General features: G+C 42.6%; 1 protein-coding gene across 1 annotated transcript in view; it reads right to left on the bottom strand.

Annotated features, from left to right (window-relative positions):
• The window catches only part of prdm5 (PR domain containing 5), a gene marked incomplete at both ends in the record, with an annotated part of 38,098 nt that extends 19,298 nt beyond the window's left edge, over positions 1 to 18,800 (bottom strand). Inside the window, 12 exons of the mRNA XM_083647268.1 lie at positions 3,335 to 3,495; positions 6,149 to 6,317; positions 7,180 to 7,337; positions 7,426 to 7,510; positions 11,269 to 11,348; positions 13,357 to 13,478; positions 13,596 to 13,688; positions 13,919 to 14,096; positions 14,347 to 14,515; positions 17,082 to 17,204; positions 17,844 to 17,927; positions 18,702 to 18,800. Of these exons, the coding sequence (XP_083503394.1) occupies positions 3,335 to 3,495; positions 6,149 to 6,317; positions 7,180 to 7,337; positions 7,426 to 7,510; positions 11,269 to 11,348; positions 13,357 to 13,478; positions 13,596 to 13,688; positions 13,919 to 14,096; positions 14,347 to 14,515; positions 17,082 to 17,204; positions 17,844 to 17,927; positions 18,702 to 18,800 (1,521 nt within the window). The remainder of the gene's footprint in view (positions 1 to 3,334; positions 3,496 to 6,148; positions 6,318 to 7,179; positions 7,338 to 7,425; positions 7,511 to 11,268; positions 11,349 to 13,356; positions 13,479 to 13,595; positions 13,689 to 13,918; positions 14,097 to 14,346; positions 14,516 to 17,081; positions 17,205 to 17,843; positions 17,928 to 18,701) is intronic.
• Positions 18,801 to 19,154: the final 354 nt, after the last annotated feature.

The following is a 19,154-nucleotide window of genomic DNA, read 5'->3' as shown; positions in this document are numbered from 1 at the left end:
AGCTGTATGGACTCATAAGGGGTGCACATGCACCCAGGGGAGCGCATGTGGAAAGAGTGTGCAGCCTGCGCACCTAGCAAGGCTCACAGCCTCTGACTTTTCTTTTTTCTCCTCTCTACCTCTACCTTTCATCCGCTCCCCTTTGCTCCGCTGCCTCTGTCTGGGTCTGGCTGTCGAAAAGTGCGCTCGGAGTTCTACTCCTGGCCTGCTGCAAATTCCCGAGATGAACACAAGTATGAAAAGGCTCAAACTCAGAGTGACAGTTTCAACAGCAGTACAACAATACAGGAACACCTCCTCTGTGCCTGGGCCCCCATCCTTCCCTCCATCACCCTGTGTCCCTCCGACACCTCGGGTGTTTCGTTACAAAGGCTCCGTCCACACGCGCGCGCACGCCAACACACACACACACACACACACATGCACGCACAGGTCACACACACACACACACACACAAATGCACGCATGGGTTGCACACACACACACACACACACACACACACACGCACACACACACACACACACACACAGGCACGCACAGGTCACACGCATACACACACACACACAGGCATGCACAGGTCACACGCACACACACACGCATGGGTCGCACACACATGCACGCAAGGGTCGCACACACACATGCGCACGGGTCACACACACACACACACACACGCATGCACGGGTCGCACACACACACACACACACACACACACACACACACACACACACACATCAGCACACACAGACACACAGACACACACACACACACACACACACACAAACCCGCACATACAAACACATGTGTTCCAGATGGTCCGGTGTTGCATTGTTTAGTTAGTTGTTTGTACAAGAGGGAGAAACATGGCTGGTCTTCTACCTTCATAAATGGCAGCATAACTTCCCCCTGGCATTTTCATCTGGGAACATCAAGTTCCAAAACAGAACATCATGGAATTTATTGGTAGGTAGGTAATCATGAACAGTCTTTTTTTTTTTATATGATTGATCTATATGTCATTAATTATTACTCAACAAACAACCCTATTACTTTAATTTATATGTATATATATATATGCATAATGCGTACATGCTTCCAGCCCGGTACTGAAAGAGATGGGACAATCTTGTACAATACAGTAAACACATGTGTATGCATGCATACATGTACATCCCCGCTGCACGGGGTACACTGTACATGCTGTACACACATGCTCCCCTCTCATATGACAAATCCAGGCTCATTCAGGAGAAGCATTTAGTGTAACACAAGAGCTCTCTATGAATAAGCCGGTTCTCTAGGTACGGGCCTGTTCTGCCACAAATGTGCATCATTTCCACAAGCAATCAGTGGAGAAAGTACACACATCCATATATGACTAAAGCACACGGAAACAAAAACATATGACAAGAATTAAAAGATCCATTCCCTCCTCCTGCCTTGAGTCAAAAAGGAAGCCAGAGGATAAAGATTCAGTAATTCAGTCTCATATTCAGTATTACAAAACCTGCCAGTAGGGTGAGATAATTCCACTTATTTCCAATGCAATCTCATTTGTTTCAAGTGTCTTTTTTTCCCTCAATTACCCCTGCTGTGCCAGTCGTTGGTCCACCCCTCTGCCGATCTGGGGAGAGCCGTAGACTAGCACATGCTTCCTCCGATACATGTGCAGTCGCCAGCCGCTTCTTTTCACCTGACATCAAGGAGTTTCACTGGCAGGACGTAGCCCGTGGGAGGATCATGTCATTCCTCCCAGTTCCCCTCCCCCCAAATATGCTTATATATATAACTGACCAGAGGAGGCACTAGTGCAGCGACCAGGACTCATACCCACCCACAGAAACGGCCAATTGTGTCTGTAGGAACGTCTGACCAAGCCGGAAGTACCGCTGCCGGGAATTGAACTTGGTTCTCTGCGGTGGTAGGCGAGTGCTTTTACCTCTAAAATAATCTCCCCACTAGTCAAATAAGAAAGTCCCACTTAAGTGAAGAGAATTCTTTAGAAGTTAATTGGGAAAAAAGTGAGATTATCTCACCCCATTGGCGGATTACCCCAAAAGCCGGGTTACTCTGTGCATGAATAAGACCTGGACTGGAGTACGGCCAATAGCCGGAATAAGACCTGGACCGGAGTACGGCCAATAGCCGGGTTACTCTGTGCATGTAAACGTAGCCTGTTAGCTGTCCTCTCCTCGGCACCCTGACTTTGATCAAGGCCAGGCCTCTCAGCAGTCTCCGGACTCTGTAACCAGCGAGACAGTTCATATGCCTGTCTTCAGCCCTACTGTTCAGAGACAACCTCCAAGACATTTTCTTTTGCTGTGTGCCAAGAAGCTGTTTGGTTTCAATCTTGATCCATAACCACACCGGACGTTGTCAGATTAAGGGCTCCTAATCTGCAGTGAGATCTGTTTGGGGCTTTGAAACCCTGCGGAGCTAATGGACTAACTGCCATTTCTAATCAAAGTGGGAATTGATTCCTGGCCTCGATGGGTAGCATTGGCGAAGGTGGACGTCCCTGCCAGGCTTGACAGTCCAAGATATTAGTACAACATATCAGCTAGCTACATCACTTTCCTTGGATGAGGAGGAACAGGAATAGTGGATATGAAACAATGAAAACCATTTGGTAGAGTAGATGGTAAGGCTGTCGTTTTTTTGATAACAGAAGATTGATGATGGGAAATCAGATATGATACTGCAATTCAGTGGAATGGTTATTACTTTTACCTTTTTACTTTTGTGGCACTCAGAAAGCATTATATTCTTTGTAGTTACCACCGCTAGGGAGGTTATGTTTTCAGTACCGTTTGTCTGTCTCTCTGTTAGCAGGATTGCGGAAAAACTACTGGGCCGATTTTGATTAAACTTGGTGGAAGGGTGTAGCATCGGTCAAGGTAGAACCCATTAAGTTTCGGAGCGGATCTGATCACACTCACAAAATTTGCATATCATAGCAAACTGGTTATTATGATTATTGGCCTTGGCGGAGGTATGCACTCCCTGAGGGCACTTCTAGTTAGACAATGTATTTAGTCAACATTATTTGCAATTTGGAATTATTTGTAATACAATGATAAATCCATTTTTAGGCTACAGTTTCACGCAATACTTGCTTCATATACAGTAATATAACGTGTCGCTCTGGCTTCATAAGATCAGCAACAGTCAATCAACAACAAATTTTACACAGTGTTATTATGTTATTTTTGAACGCACATTTCAAATTCTTATAACTGTTTTGTTTAAACTCAATTTTGGTTTAAGAAAAAAATGAAAAAAAGTGACAGCCGTAGCAGAGATGAAATCAGCGGGTAAGATTGTTCTTTTCATTCACCTTCTTGTGGCTCTTGAGGACGGAGGGAGTGACAAAGGCCTTCTCACACAGGTCACACTTGTACTTCTTATGGCCGTCGTGCACCACCTGGATGTGGACGTTGAGCGTGTCCTTCCTCTTGAAGGTGGCGTCGCACTGGTCACACTTGAATGTCCTCTCACCTGCAGCAAGGAGAGCAGTCCAGGAGCATTTTAAGAGCCATTTCCAGACATCTATTGTTGTGCCTCTAAATGCACAGCCATCATGCACAGCAAGAGGGGACCCAATTTCACCGGGACAATTGTGTGGGCAGAACTACAAAGAGGGGTGTTTTATTGCACCAGACAGTCTCAAACAATGGTCTTCAGAATCCTCTGGTTCTGTTTTTTTTTTTTGTTTTGTTTTTACCTTTTAACAAAAATGGGCTTTAACCATGGATCACTACCTGAACACATCCCAGGCGAAGACAGTAAAACAAATCGGTTGAGCAGATGTATTGCCTGAACATTGAATGGTTGTTTTCTTTTTTCTTTTATTTGTACAGTGCAACAAAAAAACATGTCCTACTTTATGATTCATTCCACTGAAAAACATTGAAAATGCCAGACAGCACTCAGACAGCGAGTTCGAGCACAACTCTCAGCTGTTCCACGCACGAGCCCCTCGCAGAGTGAAGCTAGCACGATGTTATTCTTCACGCCTCTGCCCACTGCCTCCATACAACAGGCTCTATTGTTGAGAGGTACTTGTTTCCATTATATGGAGATCATTCAATTTCCATAGAGTGCTTTAGAGGGTGTGCGTATGTTTGGCAGGGTAAGTGCTTACAAGCTTGTGTTCATTCTCCTGTTACCAAGGCCAGTGATGGTCATCTGAATAAAATGGAACACTAATGCAAGCCAGGTCCACTATGTTTTTTAATCAAACAGAAACATATACTTCATGATCGTTAATGTCAACGACACCCTTGGATGATGATTGCATTAAATTCTTGGAACAAGGTTTAAAACATTATTAAAATACACGTGCATGCACTCACACAGGCACAAACACAGGGCAGGCTAAGTTGCACAAATGTGAACACACACACACACATAACACACACACGCGCGCGCACGCACGCATGCGCACACATGCACACACACACACACACACACACACACACGCACACACACACCAGGATTACTCTTGAGGTGTTAATGTGGCTTTAAAAGAAGGATTACCACGAGTGACCTTTGACCCTACTCAAAAGTGCTGCGCACGTTTCTTTGATTAAAAAACAACAAGTTGATTTCAGGTGAAACTGCTATGACAGCTGTGCCTCATTGTGTCAGTGTGGGGCAAACAAACACATGAGAACTCATGTGGTACACAAACAATTACTCACAACCACAGATACATTTATTCACCGGCAGGTCTTTTCTCTCTGTAAATCACACACTTTGTCCCACACTTTTTTTGAAATCACACACTTTGTCCTCCCGCCCAACATATTGTCTAGAAGTTGATACATAATACTAGTCCCAGTATTGTATAGCCCCATATCCCAGTGATTTCACTGAACAGTAATCTGTCTCCTGAGACTACATGGGCAGGAAATGCCTCAAGCTTCACAGTCTCTTTGTTATCTGTCTCAGTTGGGAGACCAGGACCGCATCCTGCAATGACTCAGTGTGAGCAGGCACAAGGCTCCTAAGACCAGGATCACATCCTGACAAGACTCAGTGTGAGCAGGCACAAGGCTCCTAAGACCAGGACCGCATCCTGCAATGACTCAGTGTGAGCAGGCACAAGGCTCCTAAGACCAGGACCACATCCTGACAAGACTCAGTGTGAGCAGGCACAAGGCTCCTAAGACCAGGACCACATCCTGACAAGACTCAGTGTGAGCAGGCACAAGGCTCCTAAGACCAGTACCGCTTCCTGCCAGGACTCAGTGTGAGCAGGCACACCAGGGATGCTGCAGACCCACTCTCCACTGGGCCACAGCACCCAGTGCTGAGACGCTTTCTGAAGGCTACTCTGACAAAGACATGAGAAAAAGAGAAAGAGCCAGGTCTGCTCAAGGTTTTCTTCCTCGTTAAAGGGGTCTTTTCCTTGCTGTCGTCTCCAAGTGCTGCTCTTGTTGGGTAATTGTTTGAATTGTCACATGACCTTGCAGTATAATCACCAGTGTATGTGAGAATTGTTTCAATTGTTGGGTGTAAAATAAAGAGCCTGGTCTTCTACCTGCTCTAGTTGTAAATCGCATTGAGATAACTCTTGTTATGATTTGGTGCTATATAAATATAAAATTGATTGAAATTGATTGATTGAAAGAAAATTATTTTTGGGGGGAATATGGTGTTTCGGGGGGAATATGGTGATGGTGTGTAGTGTTAATTAAGAACCAGTCACATATAAAATCACGCCATGATTGGTTTCAACTGTAAATATCCTTTGGGGTGTTACCCGCATTTCTCATAAGAGATATGAATGTGTTTTGTAAGCTTAAACTTCTAGATCGTTTCATACAGTGATCAAATGTAACTTGTGCCCGCCAACTAGTGTTTTGTAATAGACACGACCAATACTAATGTCAATATTTAACACAGCAATAATCTCTGCATTAAAATTATTAGATGTAATGTTTCTCTACCAGAATAACTTTATTTGATATTTTGTTAGTCGTTATTATGGTTATTTCTGTATTTACACTTTATAGGAGACTGTGCACTAAACAAAACCTTGGGCAATAACAAACGTGAATTCAGACTATTCTAGCACTTGTGAATATGTTCATTTCTCGTGGACCTGGCCATGACAACACACAGGCACACTCATACTCATACTTACTATTGTGGATGAGTAAGTGACGCTGTAAAGAGAAGGGGGTGCGGAAGAGGGCCTTGCACTCCTCACACTGGAACGGCCTCTCCTCCGAGTGCGTCTGCAGAGAGAGAGAGAGAGCGGGGGGGAGGGAGGGAGGGAGAGAGACCAGATCAGGATCAGGATGAAGGCTGCTCTTTCATAACATACATGCCATGCCATCTCTCTCCTTGGATAGCTAAGAGAGCCTCCTGTCTCAGTGCTGACGCTGATGAAGCTTCTTATACTGATGGGGGCAGGATTTGGGCTGGGGGTTACCATAAGGCTCCATAGCTGATTTGGTTTGTTGACTTGATGAAGACAAGTAGCTTGAGGGGCTTAAGTTCAAAGTGCTTCTGTTTATCTGCTCGCACGCTCTGTCCCCCACCTGTCTGTCTGAGTGACGTCCCACTCCCATAAGTAAACACGGGGAACCTCAGGGGGGACACAGGCCAGAGACCCCACAGGAAACAGCCACCAACGAGACCCTGATTGATTACAGCCTATCACTAATAATGCTAGCTTTGAAGTAGGGCTGGACGATAATTAAATTTGTCTTTCAGTGGAATCATATCGTGACGATATGGAGATGTTTTAATATCGTGACACACATTTCTGCAGTCTAAATTGATCATGACAAGCAAATTTATTTATAACTAGCAAATCATTCACAAATCAATGCATTTACTTATACTATACTTTATATATTTATATATATATATATATATATATATATATATTTATTTATTTATTTATTTATTTATTTATAATTTACTTTAATAATTTTTTTCCTGAACCTGTTCCTGAACAGGTGCCCTGACTGACCAGTGGAGGCACTAGTGCAGCGACCAGGACACATAATCAGAGTAATAACAGCTGTAAATTGAAATGTTGCTGTGTGAGGACACACTAATCAGCTATATATAAACATTTAACAAAGTAATTACCATAATAATGAAAGAATAGTTCACAAATGGCTTATTATGGAGTGTGTATGGAGTGTCCCTCCATCTGCTCACCTTCTTGTGATTCTTGTAGACGTTGCGGTGGGCAAACTCTTTCCCGCACAGCTTACATTTGTATGGCTTGTCCTCACTGTGGATGATCTTATGAGCCGTCACCTGGTCAAGGCGCTTGAACGAACGACTGCAAATCTCACAGGTATATGGTCGCTTCTCTACAGACCATGACAGACAGACAGAAGCATTAAGGTGGGGAGAGATGACGCATGAAGGAGTGACGTTTTGAAGGTATCTTCTTCTTACCTGAGTGTGTGATCATATGGCGTTTTAGCTGATTGGTAGAAATGAACTTCTTGTCACATGCGTGGCAGTCAAATATTTCATGCACCTATGTGGCAACAAATGCAAAAGAGACGACAACTTAGTTTAGTTTTGCTCACAATTGAAAAAACTCAAGATTACGTGCATGTAAGATGTTGAAGGATCACATTGTCTATGAGGGTCAACAGCTATGCAAGCTTGTTTTTGATTGATTGATATCTTTATTGATTCAATAAATACATGATTGTGCATGACAATACAAGAAAAAAATATTGATCAAAAGGAATTAAACACAATAAAGCCCAAGGGCTTGTTTCCATTGTGGTTGATTATGTTCACTTTTTTTAGACCATCTACAGACAGAAAAGTAATTAAAGTGATGAAAAGTTTGAATCCCTTTTCTCTTTCAGAGCATAGTTCCAATAATTGCATATTCAATAGTTCCCAGGCCTACAGCTTCAATAGCATATGCTAATGCCAAGCAGCTCTTCTTGCCACAGCTGTGACTGCACTTGTTGAGCTAAACGATGATAATGGCGGCTTTAAGCTGCTTTGGAGCACAACTTGTCATTATGGAAAGTTTGATTGCTCTTCTGTGTAAGAATAATGCTTAAATCTTCAGTCTTTGTTTGAGGCTATAGAACTGTACCAGATATTTTCTGGCAGAAATGTACCATATTTACTATAACATTGTGCTCAAGTATGACTCAATTCTTCAGAAATTTGTGAAAAAACATTTTGCTAGAATCAAATAGTCATTCATCCAAATTAAATGTGACGCTGACCTAAATGTATTGAATCATATTGCTGTTTCCAGACCTCATACTTTATGACAGCTGTCAATGAGGAGAACATTTCAAGCTCAGACAATGGTACATGAATAAGAGCATCATTCTAAAAATACAGTATTTCTTTCATGGACCACATAATGGCTATTACTGGCACATGGACGAATAAGGAGGTCATATAGGAAGCCTGCAGAAAAGTGACTCATAGACAGGTAAGTGGGTTAGATGATCCACTGCAGAACTATGTCACAACACGTCCACGTGACTTTAAGTGTTGAACAGTTTGCAAGTGGCCTGATGATGAATTAGGCGACTGCAATGGATTAATGCTGTCTGATTAATCTGCAATGGATTAATGCTGTCTGATTAATCTAGCAGATAAATGTTGACAAGAGAAAATGAAAATCCAAACTCCAGCTGGAGTCAGGGTCATAAATAACAACCAATGGGACAACTTGCATATTAATCCAGCCGCCAACTTCATCAAAAGTGTTGATGATAGCTTACTATTATGAAGTTCATTTATGATGAGAAAAACTTTGCTGCACTATACAGAGAAATCCACGTACGGTAGCATAATGATAATCCAATGATACAAGCGGTTGTTGTTTTTCGTGGTTTTGGTGATGATCAGTGGTCATTGCTTTGGTGTTTTGCACTGTATTTTCCCAGCAATCACTTCGCAGCAGTGCGGCCATTCCTCCAAACTCCAAGCATGGGCTGTGTGCTGTTCTATAAACAACTACAACTAAACAACTCGAAATAGCAGAACTACAGAAGGGCCCTAAGATGGTAATATCTACACTTTACACAATAAACTAGACGTGTAAGTTTCAACTCAACATAGTCAATGGCTCAAAATGACAATACAGACACCCAATCGAGACTGCAGCTAATAAACAATAGCGGATCCAACCAGTCCAAAACCAACAGAACCACATCTGCAAACTACACAATTCTTGTTATATTTATGCCAAAGAAAACTGCTGCTGCTGCTTCCATAAATGTAAAACGCATCACAGTGTGCAGGGAAAGAGGTGTTTTGAACAGCAAATGTAAAAGCTTTCATCACTTGGCTATTCACTATTATATGGTCTGAATTAGCGATCATAGAATAGCAAAAGGGATATTTATTTATATGAGAACGATGCAGGTTATTACTTTAACAGCCCTGCTATTCTTCAAAGCTGTAATCCATCAGGAGGAGGTAGAATGCTGACGCCAGGGTTAAATCCTTATTGTCTGCCCACAGTGCCTCTTCGGTTTCACTAGACGTGTGGGATGAGCTCGTGAAATAAAAAGCAAGCCTCTGCTCTGTGTCACACCAGAGTAACTTTGAAACAACTTTATCATAAAGACATCCTCCTGCTGAGAGGGAATAGTGCAGAGAATGAGACTCATCCTCCTGCTGAGAGGGAATAGTGCAGAGAATGAGACTCATCTTCCTGCTGAGAGGGAATAGTGCAGAGAATGAGACTCATCCTCCTGCTGAGAGGGAATAGTGCAGAGAATGAGACTCATCCTCCTGCTGAGAGGGAATAGTGCAGAGAATGAGACTCATCCTCCTGCTGAGAGGGAATAGTGCAGAGAATGAGACTCATCCTCCTGCTGAGAGGGAATAGTGCAGAGAATGAGACTCATCCTCCTGCTGAGAGGGAATAACGCAGAGAATGAGACTCATCCTCCTGCTGAGAGGGAATAACGCAGAGAATGAACTCATCCTCCTGCTGAGAGGGAATAGTGCAGAGAATGAGACTCATCCTCCTGTTGAGAGGGAATAGTGCAGAGAATGAGACTCAACTTCCTGCTGAGAGGGAATAGTGCAGAGAATGAGACTCAGACACTCAGGAAGCAGAGAGGGGCGTGAGATTACCAGCTTTGACTCACTTACAGGAACTGAATGGGGTATGATGGAATACAATGAAGTGGGGCAGCAAAAAAAACGCCATCTTTAAAAATGGGCTATAGTTCACATCTGACCCCTGACCACCCAACAATGGCTCTGTTTACATGGACTGCTTTATTCCAATATTAATCAGATTAAGACAATACTCTGAATAAGACACTGCCATGTAAACTAGCAATAGTTGAATCGAGACATGTGGAGTATTCCGATCTTATTATTCAAGTGTGTTGTAGACATGTATGCTTTAATGATGTCCGATCAGAGTTTTTGCAGCATTTTGCGACACACACGGCAGTCAAATTGCTTGACGGCGCATGCTTTTCCATCTGGCTTTGACATGCCAGCAAGCCAGCTTGGTGCGTTTTGTTTCCTTTTGTTTCAGTCATTAATCAGACTGTGCTCTGTAGCATGTCAACGGGAAAATGAATGGAATATTCTATAAGCAGCTCATGTAAACGCCTTAATCGAAATATTGTCGTATTTAGATTAAGGTCAATAGCAGTGTTGGGCAAGTTACTTTCAAAATGTAATATACTACATATTACTAGTTACTTTTATTTGAAAGTAATAAGTTACTTTACAATATTACTGTCTGTGTAGAGTAACTCGTTACTTATTACACTACTTTTGCATTACTTTCACCAAAACAACAGCAGCAGGAGAATGACATCGCTGTCCCGGAACCATCCCGAAAGATAATGTCAACCGCCTCGAAGTCAGTGTAAACAATCCAAAATTCAAAATGTTATTCTTTTCCTTTGTTAATGTCATCTATAGTGGTCATTTGCATAAAAACAGACAGTTTGATTAGGAAATGATTGTATCTTTATTTAAATAGGTATGTGCTTTTATTTATTTTTATTTTTTATTAACTCCATTTGTAACTTGAGTTACTTGACAAAGTAACTGGTATAATATTACTGAAATCCTATAAGTAATAAGTTATATTACTGAGTTACTGCTAAAAGTAATATATTACATGTAATAAGTTACTTTTGTAATGAGTTACCCCCAACACTGGTCAATAGTCGGATTATTGAAATCCATGTAAACATACTCAGTGAGAAAAAGACCCACAACAAATAACAGGTTAGGGGAATTCGAACAATGTGCATAATAAATGAGAGTCACCTTGCGATGTTCCTGTAGATTCAGTGAGGAAGAGCATTTCCTGTTGCATATGGTGCATGTGAGTTTCCGCCGGGCACTTCCTGAAAGAAAGAAAAGAGGATGAAAATGACCAACCCTGATTCTATGGGACTGACATCACAGTACACATGAAGCAGATGGTTTGCAAAGCGGTGCCATTTGAAACACCAATACAGATATGCCTACAACCATGAGCATCATTACACAGCAACATAAAAATAGCACAATGCTAATAATGTGAACGCTAAGAGGCGGTGTTACAGCTGTTTTACTGCATAACTGCTGTTAAGTTTTACTGGACAGTGAAGTCTCTCTTCATTGCAGGGCCAGACTGTGGTGGTCCCACTATCCCACCATCTAAGGCTCTGTGGCACCCTCCCCTCGTTAACATCTGAGTCACATGACCCACATCTGTCGAGTCTGATCCTGCACCACTTCCTCCTCGCCCACACACACACACCCCGTGTCCCGACCACGCTGCTGGAACATCAAGGCACCATCAGACGTTGGACAAAGTCCTAATGTTGCATTTACATTTACTTTGTCATGATGAATGGTAAATAAATGGTAAATGGACTGCATTTATATACCGTAGTGCTTTTATCCAAAGCGCTTTACAATGTGCCTACATTCACCCATTCACACACCCAGCTGCCATGCAGGGTGCTGGCACAGCCATCGGGAGCCATTTGGGGTTCAGTGTCTTGCCCAAGGACACTTCAACATGCGGACTGGAGGAGCCGGGGATCGAACCACCGACCTTCTGGTTAGTGGACGACCCGCTCTACCTCCTGAGCCACAGCTGCCCAATGATGAACGTGCCACAGCTGCCAGATGATGAACGTGTAAGGCTGCACAGATCCCCATTGCCCTACATCCCATCATAAATAGCTATGGGAGGCCATTTATCCGACAGAGTGTGCTGCCCCAGAACATACAGGTCAGCAATTACATCGCATTAGTAATTAGAGACGTGTCTCAATGTTGTACAGATTTGAACGGAGCGAGCCCAAGCACTGTGCACTGTGATTCCTTGAGTGTTCAGGCTACTGATGGACAATTAACTTCATTACATGACCTATGGAAACACTAAAACTGGTATGCAAGTGAATGCTTGTGTGTGTGTCCCAGAGAGCGAGACATGGGGAGAGAGAGAGAGAGAGAATGAGAAAGTGACTGATATAGTGAGAGAGAGAGACAGAGGGAGACAGAAGTTGGGTTTCCATCCAAAGCTATCGCAAATCTTAATCGAATTTTCCGAAAGTCGACAAAAGAGAATGCGAAATAATGCGCATTTTCATCCGCTGCTATTATGCGAATTATAGAGCTGTCAGTCACCTTGTGTTTAAGGCTGTCTGCCTCTTCTGATCAGCTGCTATATATACATGTGTCGTCTTGAGGCAGGCAACGACCAAGCTCTATTAAACACATGTAACGGTATTCATTTAAAGTTTTAGTAGTTTAAAGATTTAAAGTACAAAATGCAATTTCTGGATTAGGCTACCGGGTGCCGCTCTTCATCTCGGCACGCATGACTTTACATATAATCCACGGAGCAGAGTTAGTAAGTGAAGACAATTTCATTCCATTCTAGAAGTGAGCCTCCTTAAAGTTAATATCCCAGTCTTCTGTTCAAACACCACGGCGGGCAGTCTACTGTAAATTGTGCTGCTTATTTACCATTATTTACCTTACAAGTGTGTGTAGCCTTATTGTGTAGGTAGGCTACGCCGACATGTCATGTTTTGCAGTGATCAAGGGACAGAATATCGCTAAATCTATTTCCACTCGACTTATCGCAATTTCCTTTTATCGATACACCAGACTTTTCCACCTCCCTCAAGCGTGAAAACTTTTTGTGATATTTGATGGGGTTCCCCCGAATTTTGCAGCATTTCCACTTCCACGTTTTTATGCGCAAATTGAAATTTTGCATAAAAACAAGTGGATTGAAATGAATCCTGACTAGAGAGACACAGAGATAGAGAGCGAGAGAGAGAATGAGAAAGTGACTGATAGAGTGAGACAGACACAGAGAGGGAGAGAGAGAGAGAGAGAGATGATGCCCACCTGTGTGAACGTTGCCCTTATGCTTCTTCAGAGCATCCTTGCTCTTGAATCGTTTGCCACAGCTCTCTGCTTTACAGATGAACCTGGAGTCTCCTTTACAAGCTTCTTTATGCTGCTCATAACTGCACACAGGATGAACAGGAACCATGGCCATCAATACATGAACATACCTATTGTACTCCTCCTACTACATACCCAACATCCCGTTGGAGAAGCCTGTGCACAGTCACTTAGTTTACCTGGATTCGGAGCTGAACTTGTTGTGGCACAGTGAGCACTGGTGAGCTTTGGAGTCGCCTGCTGGACCCAGTGACTCAGAACAATGCAAAACACTGGGGAAGGATTAAAAAGGTAGACACGGTCAAATCAAAACTAATTGGGAGGCAAATACAGGAATAAAAGACATCTGGGTGGGAGCGTATCAAAGACAATGGATGCCAAAGCAGTTAAAAAGTGCCAAGAGCAGATTTATGGCATACATGTGGTTGAAGAAGGCTTATTAGAGGAAAGCTGGTGTAAAAAGCGAGACTACTTCAGGTTAGTGGTGGAATGGGAAACGCACTGGCGCTGCAGAGCCTGTTTGATAGGGAACTTCTTGCCACAGGTCCTGCACTTGAACTCCTTCTCCTCTGTGCTGGCCCTCTGGTGCAGGCTCTGGAGGTGAGCGGCCAGGATCTCCTCGCTGGGGAAACTACTCTCACACAACAAGCAGGGATGGTCCTCCTTCTTTATCACTAGTTCTGTACAGATGCAGCACGCACATGCACGCACGCACGCGCACACACACACACACACACACACACACACACACGCACACGCACACACAAGCACACACACACACACACAATACACATGCGGCATAAGTCATTAAACACAGATCTAAGCGGCAAATAGAATTGACTTGGTATATTATGAAGCATAATGAACTATCTGTAATGGCGACTAAACAAGAAAATGACATGTAATTCATGCAGTATAACCCAATTGTACCCATTTCAACAAGATGCTTGGCCTCTTTGCTGTTCTCGTCTTCATCTTTGATGACTTCCTCCTCTTCTTCCTCCTCCTCCTCCTCCATGTCACTGTCCAAGTAGCCTATCAGGAGCTCTGTGTCTGTGTCAATGTCATCCACGGCCAGGTAGAAGATATTCTCTCCATCCTGAGAAGACAACAGACATGGTAACTATCTATGGTAATCACATTATATAACTATGGACTGGAGTACTGGCTAAACTAAACCTGACAAATTTGACAATTAGAAGGATGTGAAGGCATACTGTGGTGGCTCCAACATAGCTATATGCATTTGTGTTAATGTATACCGAGTAATTATTGAGGTCTGGTTGAAGGTTGAACTCGTTACACCCAGACAGCCGTCTGCTGAGGCCTGATTGAGGCCACAGGTCAGCAGCTCAAACCCTTAAAGATATTGCCATTAACTATCCTGTCCTCAAAGGTCACACTAATAAAATCAAACTGTCATTTTGCTTTAGCTATGGGATTCTAAATATACATAAATATTAATTAACAAAAGGAAAGGCACACAATTAATGTCACTTTTGATGGAACACAGAGCTTTAACACACATGAATGACCTTTAAACAACCAATCACTTTAGGCATTTGTATATTAATGAGCTGAAACATTCGTCTTCTTTTCCTTCTGCTCCTTCTATTTTATTTTTTCTTCCTTTTTTTTTTACACAGGAGTGCAAGAGGTGACATTTCTAAGAACCAGTGTGCTAGGTCATATTCATGAGTGTGTGTTAATGCAGTGGTTCCCAACCATTTTTGTCTTATCTACCCCTTGAGCTGTTTTGCCATGCCAATAGTATCCCCTCACTCATGCGTGTTCTTGTGGATCCATAAACATACAAGTAAATCCATACAACATATTTCTCACTGAACTGCCGGTGTTTGGGGTTGGCCTCTTTTTTTCCTTTTGTCACCGGGCTCCCCTAATCTGGAGGGACAGCAACTGGACGTTTGAGCCATTTCTCCATGTTTGCTAGCTAGTTGGATGGCGCACAGTTTTGACATGTATCACAGAGTAATGTTAACAGTTGACACCTACTGGGTGAATTTTTGGATTATTATTATATTTTAAATCATTTTGGAAATTAATTGTAATCCCTAATCTTTCCATGCACCCCCTGCAAGCCGCTCAAGTACACTGGTTGGGAATCACTGTGCTAATATGTTTTAAGAGGTAGAATTGTTGTAGATGTTGTTGTTGATGTTGTTCTGCTACTGTTGCTGATTACATTAGTTGAAAAACCTCCAGATTATATTACCGTTTCACCTTTCCCCTATTTATTACATTATGAAAAGAATAATGGTTTTCAATGAGAATAATTGCTCAAATTCAATTTGCAAGGTAAACAGGTAGACAGAGATTTGTTATTCTTTTCCACGCTCTCTCCGCAATCCTCATTTGCGCTCACCGCTAATCAAGTTGTTGTAAACAATGACGTAGGATGGAAAATGTTAAAGGTCCCAATTCGTGCAGCTGTAACCTCTTAAAAACGTGTGTCTCTGGTCCATAAAACATGATTCTGGATTAATCTGTCGAAAATATAGCAACCCCGTTTGTTGTGACGGAGTTCTCACTTCCTCATCTCGTTGCTTCCCAAGAATGGCCTGTTTCTATAATATATTCAGAACTAACAGTTCCCATTGGCCGCTGAGGGAGAGCCCGCCCCAGGCTCCCAGCGGCCAATCAGATTAGCGTCTGTGGACCAGCACGCTAGGTTGCGAGTTATCGTTAACTTAACGGTACTACGCTAAAGAGGACATCTCAAAATGCCTAGACTTACCGAATGCACCTCTGCAGTTGCTGGATCACGTACAGTTGGCGTCGCTCCAGCTAGAAGTGTTAATTTTGTGGCTATAGACTAAATGGTGCAGGTAGCTTGTGTGAGAGAGACCCGCGCAGTATGCAGGAGGAAGCTAGTGACGTCCCAATTCCCCTCTGGGCAAACGAAGCGTTTGGGGGTGTGGCTTGGAGGAGACTGCAGGGGGACGCTGGATAGGGACAAATCCAACTGTGGCAGTTCTGAGCGTGTGACCACTCATTACAGGGAGGGCTGACAGCAGTATATATGCATTTACAAGTAAAAACAGCTTTTGCACGGAATGGGACCTTTAAATAATAAACGATAGCCTACTCTGAAAAAAAAGTTAATATTGACCCCATTAACACAACCAATTCACAAAACATTATGTGTATCCCCATATAATATGAAGGAACTTTTTAAAAATGAGTTTGACTAAAAACATACTTAAAGTTGCATTCACTGAAAGCAGCGATCACTGAAATATAGAGTGTTTGGTCAGTAACTTGGAACTCCCAACCCCCCGCTGTACTGTCTCTCTCTCCTGTAGCCCTGCATGCAGGGCGGACGTATCTCCGCAAACCGTAACTCGTAGAGACTCGCGGGTGGCGGCGTTGGATTCGGGGTGTAAACATTTCTCTTGGATTGGATAGCGGGAGGTCGTCCACCTCCCATTTATGTCATCTGTATAATAAATGTGTTTGTGTCATCAGGGGAGTCTGCCATTTCTTTGGCCTATGTTACATTAGTGAAAATGTGGCTTTTTCAGATCTTATTTTGAAGGGTTTACTGTGTGAAAAGGATTGTCTTTTGTTGTGAAAACATAAAAAAATTGTAATTGGCTCTAGTGTTGGTCTGTTGCCTTCAGAGGCTACACATCGAGGAAATATACCTGAATGGCCGCCAAGTTTTTCTGTTCTTGCGACGGCGCTTGATGGACAAAGCGCAGCCAGTTGGCATAGCGTGGGTTGCTAGCATCCAGAATATAGAGCACATCCCCTTTACTGCCACGGACCTGGAGAAAACAATAACTGCATCAGTTCTGTCTCACTGACACAAATATATCACAACTCATTCTCAACAATAGATGTTTCTTCTTTTCTTGTTGCTTTGATGTTTCTTTTATTACATCAAAGTTCTTTAGCATTACATAGCAATAGCAACTCATTGGGACAGTCGCATCACAATGTGGCAGCTATAGATAATTACATGGATTTCAGTGCATGCATCAATGGCATTCCCACAATAAGAGATAATCACTGAGTCAATTTAAATCAGTCAATATGGTTAATTGATTTGAAATGTAATTAAATATTTCCTTATCACATTAACTTGAAACATAATTGAACATACTTGGAAACTATTCTGTCTGACAGCAGTAGTCTACTATGATAAAGGTGGGATTTGTTAAGTTATGCCTAGTTGCAACAAGAACAGTACATGCTTCACTCTAGAATTAAAATGTAATACAGCTTTTACAGGTAACTTACAAAGTGATTTGCTAAGAGAATGCTATTATGCACCTATTATCACCTAAATACAACTTACAGCCATATTTGTCATAGCCTAAAAATTTATAGAGTGTTGATTTGAACTTGTTTGACCACGTAAACACGTTTGCATGTGTTAGTAGTCTGTATGTGTGTGTAATCACCTCCCACATCAGCCTGGTGTCCGAGCTTTCATCCAGCTCACCTGGCAGCTTCTTCTCACCTGCGAAAGGGCCAAACTTTTCTCCCTTGAAAACAAAACAGTCAAAACTGATGATGTTGTAAAAGAATTCAGCACAGAATTATAACAAAACCATTATACGCCCCAGTGGAATGCACAAAATATGATGATATGTGGATGAAACTTGGATGGCCATTTAGTGTGAAATGGTAATACATCCCTCAGTAGTGGATATTTTCCTCCAGACTTTCCAACAGGGCAAAAAAAAATCAGGGGGTGTGGTCAAAATGTGCTTTTCATGAATGAAGTATTCATGTTCATCTTCGACCTATTGTACCACATTTCTTTAGCGTTAGCCTATTATTACATGATGTATCCTGACCATCCTGACTGAGTATATTCATCTCTCATTCACATTTCAGACGTTCTTACACGCCGTCCCTCTAGATTTTTAAGCTGCAATGCAAAAAACAACAACTATTTGTTCTTTTGTAAAAGGATGGAAAAGTTCAAAAGTTGCAGTTCGGCGCAATGTTAACGTTTAGATAGTTGGTGTGTGGGAAATATTGGCCCGTCGGTCTATAACTACAAGGTAACAGTGTTGTTGAAGTGGACACATTGTTATGCAGTGAACGAGACAGAGAAACAACTTGAGTTACAGTATCGACGTGGCACTTCACGTCAGAGGAGCCTGGGGTTGCGGTCGAGATTTTGACAGCGACGACAAGGAATAACGCGAACAGAAAACTCATATTCTACTCCTTAGCTACATTGTCGCGAATTTACACAGAAAGAAAGACTTTGCCTCGGTTACATAGTTGCCCAGTCAGAAACAACAAACCTTTTTCACTCGCCTCGCCGTGTAAAGACCGATTCCATCCTGGACCTTTGACGATTTCAAGGAGAATCTGTCTGGCACGTACATACCCAGCATTGTCATTACTCAGAAAGACTTCCTAAGGTGACAATGAGTTGGCTGTGGGGTATGTTAAGTGGATAAGTATTGTCAGGTTGAATTTAAAGCAGATAGTTTCTCCGTAAAGCGCTCCAGGTTGAACTTCTGTTCACTCCTGCTGCAGGAAAGCAACGCGGCATCCTGATTGGTCCAAAGTTTGTAACCAGAAGCTACCTTTTCTGTCATCAGTGAGCTGCAGTCTGACTGCACAGCACTGCTCTCCCCCTGGTTATTTGACTTGGAGGATAACACACATCCATTGTATCGATGAAATCCAGTAGCTTATAGCCTCGCCATACACATATACATAACCATAATGCTGTTTGGATCACATTTCTT

Source organism: Poromitra crassiceps, assembly GCF_964638095.1.
Source record: "Poromitra crassiceps genome assembly, chromosome: 12".
Classification (NCBI taxonomy): domain Eukaryota; kingdom Metazoa; phylum Chordata; class Actinopteri; order Beryciformes; family Melamphaidae; genus Poromitra; species Poromitra crassiceps.
The sequence above is the reverse complement of the archived record's forward strand: the minus strand, read 5'-3'. Positions and strand labels throughout refer to the sequence as shown.